The 11,994-nt window shown below is 40.6% G+C and overlaps 1 protein-coding gene across 1 annotated transcript in view; it reads left to right on the top strand.

Annotated features, from left to right (window-relative positions):
• Window positions 1-424: 424 nt before the first annotated feature.
• CCDC34 (coiled-coil domain containing 34) overlaps window positions 425-11,994 on the top strand; it is a 31,622-nt gene continuing 20,052 nt past the window's right edge. Inside the window, exons 1-2 of the mRNA XM_006883772.1 lie at window positions 425-741; window positions 11,182-11,317. Coding sequence (XP_006883834.1) covers window positions 425-741; window positions 11,182-11,317 — 453 coding nt within the window. The remainder of the gene's footprint in view (window positions 742-11,181; window positions 11,318-11,994) is intronic.

Raw genomic sequence — 11,994 nt, 5'->3', positions numbered from 1 at the left:
GGGGGGGGGCGGGTAGGTGAGTAGATTTGGCTTCAGGATTTTTTCCCTTTAAAAGCCTTTTTTGATGACACGGTTTTAGTACCAAATGATCTCTATCTACTTTCAATTCCACAGCAGGCAAACGACTGGCTTCTAAAGTTGTCTGCCAGGATCTAGGGCACCGCAGGTGAAAAGGAGCACGGAGATAGACAAGCTCGCATGCATCAACCACTTTCTTGACTCAAAGGTAAAGCAAGGAAACCAGGACGCAAACGCTGGGCTGCAGAAGCCACGCTAAACAGGCCCAGACAAAGCGGAGAGGCCCCTACGCGTCGCCATGACAACGAAGGCGCGTGTCACCTGATTGGCCTAGCCTGATGCTCGCAGGGCCTGCTGGGAGAGTGCGGCCCGCCTCAGCCCCGCTGGTTTGAACTTGGCGGGCGAGATGTGGGCCCTGAGGCCGGCGGGTGCCCCTTCTCCCCCGTCTCACAGCGGGCTTTCTGGGGGCAGCAGGCCCAGGGCTCGACATTCCTCCGACTCCTTAGCGCTGCTCATGGCGGACGCCCGCGGTCAGGGAGTGGAGTCCGTGGGCTCGCCGTCGCTGTCGCGGAGCTACAGCAATTCCACCATGTCGCTGTTGTCTCCCCTCGGCCACCAGAGCTTCCCGTTTGGCGAAGATGACAGTGACGACGAGGCAGAAGGCGTGGACGCAGAGGCCACGGAGGCGGGCCTGAAAAAAATGGAATTACAGGGCTGCACCAGGTAAACCCGAGGCCGCCAGGCCGGTACAGCCGCTCTCCAGATACTTTGTTGTTGTCGATTGCCGTCCAGTCGAGCAGGGCTCACAGCGACCCTGTGAACAAAAGACCAGTGCCCTTCCCTAACTGTCGTCGTTTCTCCAAGTTCTTAGAGTTTGCAGAGGCGTGGTTTAGGAAGTGGATGCCACTCCTGCTTCTAAGCCTGTTTTACAACTGGGAGCTCCACCAAACACTGTCCACACTGGGAAACCATTATGGCATTTGACACCGCAGTGCCACAAGCTTCAGCAAACCCACATACCGTAGGGCCCTTAAAGTGGTTTGCTGGACACACACACACAGGCCTGTTACCAGCTTCAAAGGCCTCGCTGTGCCCTGTTTGCACAGAAAGAAAACTCGATGTATTCTTGTGATGGATAAACAGCTAGGTCTTGGATCACTTCTTAAGTTTGCCATGTTTTGTGTGATGCTTAATGCAGTGTGATGGTTCTTACACTCTCCTTTCCTAGGGCGGGGGAAGCTATTTCAGAAGTTGTATGATCTCTCCTAACGGAGCCCTGATGGCACAGTGCTTTTTCCTTTTTGGTTGTGTTGCCAACCAAGAAGTCAGAGACTTGAGGCTACTGAGTGCTTCCCAAGGGAGTAAAATTGACAGTCTCAGAAACCAGTGGAAGATCGCTTTGAGCTAGAGTGGACGCCTGGCAGTGGAGTTTTAGGAACCAGTGAATGCCTGATTGTGCACTCCCCAAACTCTTGTCTAAGCCCCTATCACCAAGATGTGGTTTCCTGCGTCTTATTATTGCTTGTGGTTCTTTTTAAAAATCTGCCCATTTGTAGTGAAGGAAGCAGTACACTTAAAACTCAAACCCATTGCCATGCAATTATTCCAACCCCTAGGATCCTTTGTGAGGTTTCCAAGGCAACATGTCATAAAGGGAGGAGACACCCATCTTTCTCTTGGAGCACCTCATGGATTTGAACACACTATGCACTGGGGCACCGGCACGTTTTGTCAAAGAACAGAACTTGGTCATAAGAGCTGAAACAGAGATCACAGATGCCAACTTGAGCACACAGAGCCAGTACTGGGTCTGATCAGACCACCACCCTACACTGAGATAAAAGCCACTGAATCAAACAATATAAAAAAATAGAATTTTTTTTTTCCACAGTAATTCATTCAACATTATTATTTAGCGCCACCAACTGATGTAGTATTTGGGGATGTAAATGAGATAGGCTTGGTCTCTATCCCCATCAAATTAAGTCCAAGGTGAACCTTTTCCTTTTATAAAAAAACTGTGATTCAGAATACAAATAACAGGTCTAATCCAAAACCTTATTTTGTGGAAACAGAACTGGGATGCAGCAGAATGTTTTCTCTTCCTGAGAACCCCTCCTGTCAAATCATTTCTGAGACTAAATCTTTATTAAAGAAGATTGTCCATCTCTCACAGAGCAGCTGATGGATTTGAATTGCCAGGCTTTCAGATGGCAGCCCGATACCTTACACATTATGCCACCAGAGCTCCTTTGTTCCCTATACTACATAAAAAAAACACCAGGCCCACAGCTATCAGGTCTGTCCCAACTTGATGGCTTCATCAGTCCATCAAGTTTTCAAGGCCATAAAAATTTTTTTTAAAAATAAATTTTTAGGTGAGCTCTGGTGGCCTAGTGGTAGGAAACTGCACTGCAATTCCAGAGGTGCGCAGTTCAAATCCACCAGATGCTCTGCTGAAGAAGGAAGAACAATCGCCTCCTGTACCAGTCAGATCCAATTTGACGGTACACACACAAAAGGAATAAATAAATAAATACATACATACATACATAAATAAAATTAAAAAAAAAATAAATTTTTAGCTCTGGTGGCCTAGTGGCAAGAAGCTACACTACAATCCCAGAGGTACGCAGTTCAAATCCACCAGATGCTCTGCTGGAGAAGGAGGCGCAATCTCCTCCTGTACCAGTCAGATCCAATTTGATGGTACACACACAAAATAATAAAATAAAAAGAGAAAAACAATAAAAAAATTTTAAAAAAAAATTTATTTTCTACTGGTTTGCTTACAGAGTTTGCATACATTGTTTTTCACATCAGCTCTTTCCCATATTGTTTATCCACCCTTCCCTCTACCCATTAAGTTGTGTGACCCTATGACCACCGCACCCCTACCCCCTTGCCATACCCATCATTATCACTCTTTTACCCTACCCCTTAGATCCTCAGAGCCATTTTACTAGTTATCTTTCTATTTCTACAATAATGATCTTATACCATATTTGTCCTTATGGGACCTAGTTAGTTCACTTAGCATAATGCTCTTCAGTCCTCCCCAAGTTAGGTAGTAATTTTTGAAATCATTGTTTCTGGGTACCGCATAGTATTCCATCATGTGAACGTACTACAATTTCTCAGTCCAGTCGATTGTGGTCAGACATTTGGGCTGTTTCCATGTTCTTTTGATGGTGAATCATGCTGCTATGAACATTAGTGTAAAAAAAAATCTCCATTTGTGTCTTGTTTCTAGTTTTCTTGTGGTGTATTCCAAGCAGTGGAATAGCTGGATTATATGGAATTTCTCTGTTCAGCTTTTTGAAGAAAGGCCAAACAGCCTTCCAGAGTCATCATACCATTTTACAGTCCTACCTATCTCATCACATCCTCTCTAACATTTATTACTTGCTGTCCTGTTAAACTCTAAGGCTGTACATCTTAATGGTAGCAAACCACCCCTCTTTCTCATACAGAGCATCTAGTGGATTGAAACCCTTGGACCTTTTATTTAACAACAAAATAAGTGACCCACAAGGCTGTTTATTGGCTATGTAAAAGTAGGAGCAGAGGATCTATCCTTGTAAGATTTTTTTTTTTCTTGAAACATACCTGATTTATACAGCTCCATTCTGGAGTAAATTTTTGACATCATCTTCAGAAAACAAAACTTCCTAGTTCCAATTCGTCAAAGTACAAAGCTTAGTAAAAGAGACCTTAGAAGAGCTAGACATCACATGTTTAATATTAAGACAGCTCTCCTCAATATGTCCATTAAACCTAGCATGAGTAAATGGACTATGAAACCATGTGGAGTGAGCCATTTAGGTCACAAGACTGAGTCTCTTAAGGATGAGAAGTATGTGGAATTATGTCTGAAAGAGTAACCAGGCAAATCACTTCTCCAGAATGGCCCTCTCCATCATCTGTGATGTATGCTGTTGAGTCGAAAGTGACTTATAGCTGACCCTCCGGTGAGTTTTCAGAGGCAGTTAAGCTTACTGGAGGACATAGAATTAGGGTTTCAGGCATCTCTTTCTGTCTGGACGTGCATAGGAATTCTTCAGCACTAAGTGGGTACCAGGGCGCTCTGGTGGCTTAGTGGCAAGAAGCTGTGCGGCACTCCCAAAGTCAAGTGGTTCAAGTCCATCAGACGCTCCATGGGATAAGTATGGGCAGTCTCATCCCATGCTATTAACTGCCTCTGAAAACCTGTGGGAGGGTCGGCTATCGGTTGATTCCAACTCTATGGTACACAATACAAGCAGGTATTAACAATGTTTTTTAAAAATAAGTTTAAGTTTTAAAAAATATCTTCAAAGTATAAACAACAGCAATGTTATTGTGTGGTGAGTGCTTTGCTTTGGATTCACTTGTCTGGACAAAGAACTGAACTGGGTGAGAGACAACAGAAAGAACGGTGGATGAATCCCCTGATAATGGCCTGACTATATCCTGCTTGAGCAATCCCAGAATGGGCCAACTCTTTGTTAGATCATGGTGTTGAGGGGAAAGAAGGTGAAAGTAAAGACAGTTTTATTAGGAAAGATACATTCCAGAGAATGAGTCAAGCCATTTCTCTGAAAATGAAATGGAGAGTGCCACATGTGCTATGAATTCCTATAGCAGGCTCACTTCTGCTTTTGGGTGTACTTCCAAGGTTGAGTCTGGGCCAATGGGAGTTCACAATTTGGTGGGTGGTTCTTATTCTACCCCATTGCTCTTGACATCACTTAAGCCCCAAAGCAGTACTCACATTAGGATTGAGGCTTATTGGTTTTGGTTCCCTGGTTCTGATTGGGTAGGACCTGGCTTTGTCCACTTCATTTGACCTTTAACTTTTATTAGCTCTTTTCATGATTTTTCTGCCTACTTTATTTTTTTTTTTTTTTATTTATTTTTGTGTGCGTGTACCGTCAAATCAGATCTGACTGGTACAGGAGGAGATTGTCCCTCCTTCCCCGGCAGAGCAGCTGGTGGATTAGAAGACTTTTCTGCCTACTTTATCTCATTGTATCTGCTTTAACCTTGATTCTACCCAGTTTTGCCTCATTTGCCTAATCCTGACCCTAGCAGGAGTGCATAATGTGAAGGAATGAATGGCCTTCTTCACCACAGCTCAGCTGTGGACCCTTGTGTTACCTAAGAACCAAAGCTCTGACCAAATGGAGCTCTAGGGAAAGAGTCAGGCTGTCTCTTGTTCTCCAAAGCCTGAGAGTGAGCTGATCATACCTTTTTAAAAAAAATCAGTATTTCAGTCCTTTTGAATCAATAGAACTTGTGGGATATGAGCCTGTAAGGAAAAGCAGGCCTTGTGTATGGCAAGTGTCAGATGAATATTAGGTGCTCAAGAAATGTCTGATTGAATGCAATCTCTTAGAGAGGTTGAGCAGTGCAATTTTCACCTTCTGTATGAGAGATCTGACTTTAGTTTCTGGCCTCATGCACTGCTGCCATGCATTTTAGAGTCTTGTGTGTTGCTGTGAGGATGAACAGGTTTCAGCAGAATTTCCAGGTTAAGACAAACTAGAAAGGCCTGGAGATCTACTTCCCAAAAGTCATTCCTGAAAACATGGACACAACAGTCCAATCTGCACCTAATCTTGTGGATAGTGAGGGCCAGGCAGCATTTTGCTCTGTATACTCATGGTGTCATAAATGGTACAGCAGTGTACCAAGGTAACATAAAAACAGGAGATTGAAGAAAACTGAAGGAAGTAGAGTTTACATGACTAGGCGATGATATGGGTATGGAAGGTGGAAGGCACAAAATGGATAAGGGGAGAAGAAAAAGTCAAAGATCTGCCTGGTTTCTGGCTGAAGTAACTAAAGTTGATGGGCAGAATTACAAAAGGAGGAATGAAATCTTTCTTAAGGGTGCAAGTAGAAGATGGTGGTGAAAGATAATTGTGTTTTAGGCTGATTGAGTTTGTTTTGTTATCTATGTGGAGCTCTCAGATTGTTGGAAACAAAGGTTGGAGTTACTCTTCTGAATATCATCAGCTTATAGTGATGGTTGAAACAGTGACATCATTAGGAGTGTGGGGACCACACTGGGTGGTAACAAAAGGGCTGCAAAATTTTAGTGCAGTGTTTCAGCACAAATTTATTTTTTATAAAAATATCTCTATAATTATTATAATGAAAACGTTTTTCGAAAGCTAGCTTACATGTATCACTATAGGAACAAGGTTAAAACTCAGTGCTGATTTACTTTTGGAACCTTTCAATGTGCTCAGATCAGAGCTGTCATTACCCAAGGACAGGGAGTTACACTTTGAATCATGTGGTTTTGCCACAAGCTTACACTGATTGTGCTTTGTTGTTGTTGCCAGTGTTTTTGTAGTCATAATTTTGTAAAATTTCCCAATAGTTTAGCTACAGTTTTGAGGTAATTAATATATGTGAACTTTTGTCAGTAACTTTTGTGAGAATGAAGTAGTAATGAAAGGAGACTTTTTTTTGGTTTTTTTTTTTTGAAAGGAGACTTAAAAAAATGCTTCATTTCATTTACTAATGTTGTAATTCAGTGTAGAAAGTTGTAGCCAGAAATTTTATATAGTTTTCATATAATCTAAGATATTATATCTAAACAATTTACATGTCTATAATTAATATCATCAATAAAACTTACTAAAGGTTGCATATGGTTTGGTATGGGAGGGTGACATGGGGCAGGGTGACACCAGCAACTCTGTTGATGCCACTGAGTTGAAACTGCAGAGTAGACAAGGTCATTTGCAAGCCTGAAAAGGGAAGACATGTCTAAGAAATAACCAGCACATTAACTGTTTCTAAGTCTCACTAGAAAACAAATTCTATGATGGCATGGATAAATGAAGAAATATAGCATCAAAATACCCAAACTGACATAACCCAAAAAACCTATAAAAACGTACAACCCCGAGTCACCTGAAGCTCTGAGGTAGAGAAGGGTTGTGCTTAGTGGTGGACAGTTAGGTAATTGTCAGAGAGTGTAAAGGGACTGATAACCTAGGCAGCTCCAGGGTGCCTTTGGTCCTGAACAGTTTTCCCTTCCTTGGGTACACCTCTAAGTGTTGTGAGGCTGGTGTCTGGCCAAGTCCTTGTGTTCTTAATTTACTTATGTATTTACAATATCTTTCCCATCTCTTCTATTTATTTTCAGCAAGTAATTACTTCTGAGTATTCAAGAGAGAGAGATTATTCATAAGAGATGGTCTGACAGAAGGTACATGGCAGAGGTGGAGGGAATGGTACAAAGTAACCAGACTAAGAAAAAAAATGTATGGGGGAGACGGGTGGGCAGGGAGAAAAGTGCAACAATGAATGAATGGAAATGAGAAATCTTTGTAAATGTTCATTAAAATTAATAAAATTAAAAAACAAAAACTGAAAAAAAAGCTAGTTTAAGATGGTTCATTTTATTTTTGTATAATTTTGCTTCCTTGTTACCCAGAGCCCTTAATTGTTTTTCTTTTTTTAATTTAATTTTATTAATTGTTGTGAACATTTACAGAGATTTTGGATTTCCATTCATTCATTGTTGCACTATTTTCTCTGCCTCCCCAGTTCATTCTTCTTTCCCCCCCCATGTCTGTTTTAATTGTCCAATTGCCACAGTGCTTGTCAAAGCCAGTTCTGATTAATCTCCTTTGTCAGTGTGTCTTTTGCCATTCCCTATCACTCCTTCCTGAGAGAGACTTCACCCTGATTCATAAGGAAAAGGGGATGGCGTATTCTCTTAGCTACTTCCTGCTGAAAAGGGACGCTGTGGGTTTCAGGGTGAAGATCTTCTCTCACTACTCCAAAGGGCCCCTTTGGCAGTAGGAAACACATAGACTATTGTGGAGATTGATTTTGAAATTTAGATGCACTGTTAATCAATTGTAGAGCCCTTAATTGTTAAGAAATTTGTTTTATTATTTCCATGTCTCTCTCTCTCTCTCTCTCTGTATATATATATACAGAGAGGGCACTCACTAGAGCAAGTGAGCGTACACTTAGGCTATTAGATATGGCACTAGAGGCTCAGTCTTCATATTGGGAAATAGTTTCAAACAGCCACAGATGGAATGTGTAACGTATGAAGTATAAATGTAGGAAATTGGTTTAAAAAGAAATAAAAAGCATAAATATTGACATATTAGGCATTGACAAGTTGAGATGCATTGGCATGGACCACTTTGAATCAGATAATCATATGATCTACTATGCCAGAAAGAAAAAGTGAAGAAAAATCAGGTTGTAGTCATTAGATCCATATGCAGTGTAATGATGAGTGACAGGAATCTATATGCATAAAATGAAATGAAGACCTGTTAATACCACCATCATTCAAATATATACCAGCAGGTAAAGCAAAGAGGAGGAAATAGATTTCTGCCAACACTTGTAGTTTGAAATCAATCGAACATGTAGCCAAGATTTACTAATAATAATTAGTGACTTGAATGAAAAATCTGAGAACAAGGAAGAAGGATCAGTAGTTGGAAAATACGGACTTGATGACGGAAATGAGGCTGGAAATAGTATGATAGTATTTTGTACAGTGATTTATTCATTATGAATAACTCTTATAAAAAAACACATGTGGTGGCTACACATGGACCTCATATGATGGACTACACAGAATCAGATTGATTACTTCTGTGGAAAGAGTCATTAGAGAAGCTCAGTTTCAGCTGTAAAAAAACAGGTCAGGTTCTGACTGTAGAAGAGGACAGACCGTCAACTACTCAAGTGCAAGTTCAAATTGAAGCTAAAGAAAATGAAAACAAATCCACAAGAGCCAATATATGACCTTGAATTTATCCCACCTAAATTTAAAAACTCTCAAGGATAGATTTGAGGCATCAAATGATAGATTTGAGGCATTGAACACCAATGAAGGAAGATCAGATGAACTATGGAATGATTTCAAGAATATCATCCATGAAGAAAGTAAAAGGTAATTACAAAGACAGAGAAAAGAACAAGATGGATGTCAGAAGAGACTCAGTATTACACTGGAACTGCAACAAAAAAAGGGGAAGCTATCAGGAAGTTAAAAAGTTGAACAGTAGATTTCAAAGGGCAGCTTGTGAAGACAAAGCAAAGTATTGAAATGAAATGTGCAGTGCGCTGGAATCCGAAAATGAAAAGGAGGAACCCACTCAGCATTTCTCAAACCGAAGGAACCAAATACAAATTCAAGCTCAAATTGCAACATTGAAGGATACTGTTGGAGAATAAAACATTGAGAGATCCAGGAAGCATTAAAAAAAAGATGGAAGGAATAGTCACTGTACCAAAAGAACTGGCTGACACAGAACCATTTCAGGAAGTCTTATATGATCATGAATCAGTGGTGATGAACGAAGAAGTTCAAGCCACTGTGAAAGCACTGGCAAAAACAAACAAACAAAAAACATAAGGCCCCAGTAGTTGATGGAATACGAATTGGCATATTCCAACAAACAGATTCAACCCTAGATGTGTTTACCAGGTTGTGCTAAGAACTCTGGAGGACAGCTACCTAGCCTAGTGGCTGGAAGAGATCCGTATTTATTCCTATTCCCAAACAAGATTGATCCAACACAATGTGAGATGATCAAACAGTATCACCATTATGACATATAAGCAAAACCTTGCTGAAGATTATCCCAGAAAGGCTAGAACAATCCTTTGACAGGGAACTACCAGAAATACAGGCTGGGTTTAGAAGAGGCTGTGGCACTAGGGATATCATTACTTATGTCAGATAGATCTTGGCTGAGAGCAGAAAGTACCAGAAGGAAGTCTTATTTGTGTTTAACTACTGTGCAAAGGCATTTGACTTTGTGGATTACAACAAATTGCCGCTAACATTGAGAAAGGAATCCCAGAACATGTGACTGTACTGCAAAATATTTTTCTAGATCCGGAAGCTGTTTTTTGCACATAATAAGGGAACACTGCATGGTTCAAACTCAAGAAAGATGTGTCAGGGATGTATCCTTTCTTCATACCTTTTCAGTTTGTGTGCTGAACAGATATTTGGGAGGTTGGACTCCATGAGGAAGAATGTGGCTTCAGGATTGGAGGAAGACTTATTAACAGCTGTGTTATGCAGATGACACAACCTTGCTCGCTGAAACTAAGGAGGACTTGAAGCATTTGCTGTAGAAGGTCAAGGATTTCCGTCAGTCTTCAATATGAATTGCATCTCAACATCAAGGAAACAAAGATCCTCACTACAGGGCTAATAGGCAGCATGGTGATAGATGGAAAAGAGATTGAAGTTAATGATTTCATCTTGCTCAGATCTACAACTGGCACCAGCAGTCAAGAAATAAAAAAAATGAGTTGCTTTAGGAAAGTCTGCTGTCAAGGACCTCTGCAGAGTCTAAAGAGCCATGACATTAGCTGGACAATGAATATGGATGACAAAAGAATTGATGCCTTTGAAGTGTGGTGCTGGAGAAGAGTACTGAACATTCAGTGAACTGCCAAGAGAACAATCAGATCTGTCCTAGAAAGGAGTTGCTCCATTTGCACCTTGGAGGAGGCAAGAATTTTGAAGCTCCATCTCACAGACTTTGGGCATGTTGTCAGGAGGGACCAGTCCTTGGAGAAGGACATCCTGCTTGGAAGGGGGAAGGGATAGTGCAGGAGAGAAAGACTCTAGATCTGATTAGGATCATGCATTTTGAAGCCAATCTGGCTGTTTCCTGAGTTTGTTCAAACTTGTAACTGTCTCACATATATCAGAGGAGGACTTTTAAAACCCAGAGGTTTTTAATGACTTAATTTTTCAGACATGGATCCTAGACCTTTCTCTAGAGGTGCCTCCAGCCGTCCCATTTGTCAGTGCAGAGAGCTATTTGCACCATCCAGGGAATCTACATAGTAATATTTGCCCATATAAAAAATTCTTAGGGAAAAAGTGTTGACATTTGAGTTTAATGGGCCAGGTATGAGTTATATCAATGAATTTTTTAAAAAATGGACTTTTAGGAGGTGAAACTACAGTTTGATGATTATATAAATTTGAATATTATTCTTGATTTCTCTTATACATGTATGCACTTATAAGAAATTAATGTATTTACATATAAGTCACAACACTAAATACATAATGACTTTTTCACTGTATAGTTAAGTGGTTTTGAGTAGTAAACTACAGAGTTTTATGTACAGTGCGACACTGTATTCTCTTTATACCAGTGAAGTTAAATCAGAAGATACTCCAAAAGATCAGAAACAAGTACGCTTACCAGAAAGTAGCCTGACACCATGGGAAGTGTGGTTTGTTGGCAAAGAAAAGGAAGAACGTGACCGACTGCAACAGAAAGCACTAAAGGTAAAACTAGATGGGTTTTTCTTTGTTTGTTTAATCTGGAAGCTTGCAGAGTAGACCTGCTCTTAAAGTATTAACATTGTCTCCCAAAACAAAGTTTGGGCCATTTTTTACATCAGTTTTCTATATCCATTTTAATAACTTATAAAAGTAAAGGTTATGTAGCCCCGTTGGTAAAGAATGAGCCACACGACTAACTCAGTGGCTTGAGAATCCACCTGTGGTAGGGAGTTGTGCTGCTAATCCAAAGACATGAGGTTTGATTACACCAGCTGCACTTTGGAGAAAGATGGGCATTTTCCTGTGTGAATAGCAGCCTCTGAAAACTCATTGGAGAGTCAGTAATGAGTCATTTGTGACTTGATGGCAAATGAGTTAGATGATGAGATTATAAAAATAATTATATATATATATATATATATATATACATATATACTATTAATATGTAATACTTTAGTGTTTATATGTGTTTGAAATGAGCTTACTCCTAAGTGGTACAGCACGGCTCTGTTAATTTGCTGTACAGAGGAAACAGGATTGCTGTGATACTGAACACTGTTCCATTGGCATCTCAAATGCCACAATGGTTACACATGGTTACACAGTGTTTGGTGGAGCTCCCAGATTAAGACAGACTTGGAAGCAGGAGTGACATCCACTTCCTAAGCAACATGCCTCTG

This window comes from Elephantulus edwardii, unplaced genomic scaffold, assembly GCF_000299155.1.
Source record: "Elephantulus edwardii isolate Elephantulus edwardi_28Jun2011 unplaced genomic scaffold, EleEdw1.0 scaffold00029, whole genome shotgun sequence".
Lineage (NCBI taxonomy): Eukaryota > Metazoa > Chordata > Mammalia > Macroscelidea > Macroscelididae > Elephantulus > Elephantulus edwardii.
Note: the sequence above shows the minus strand (reverse complement) of the source record. Positions and strands in the feature narration are given on the sequence as shown.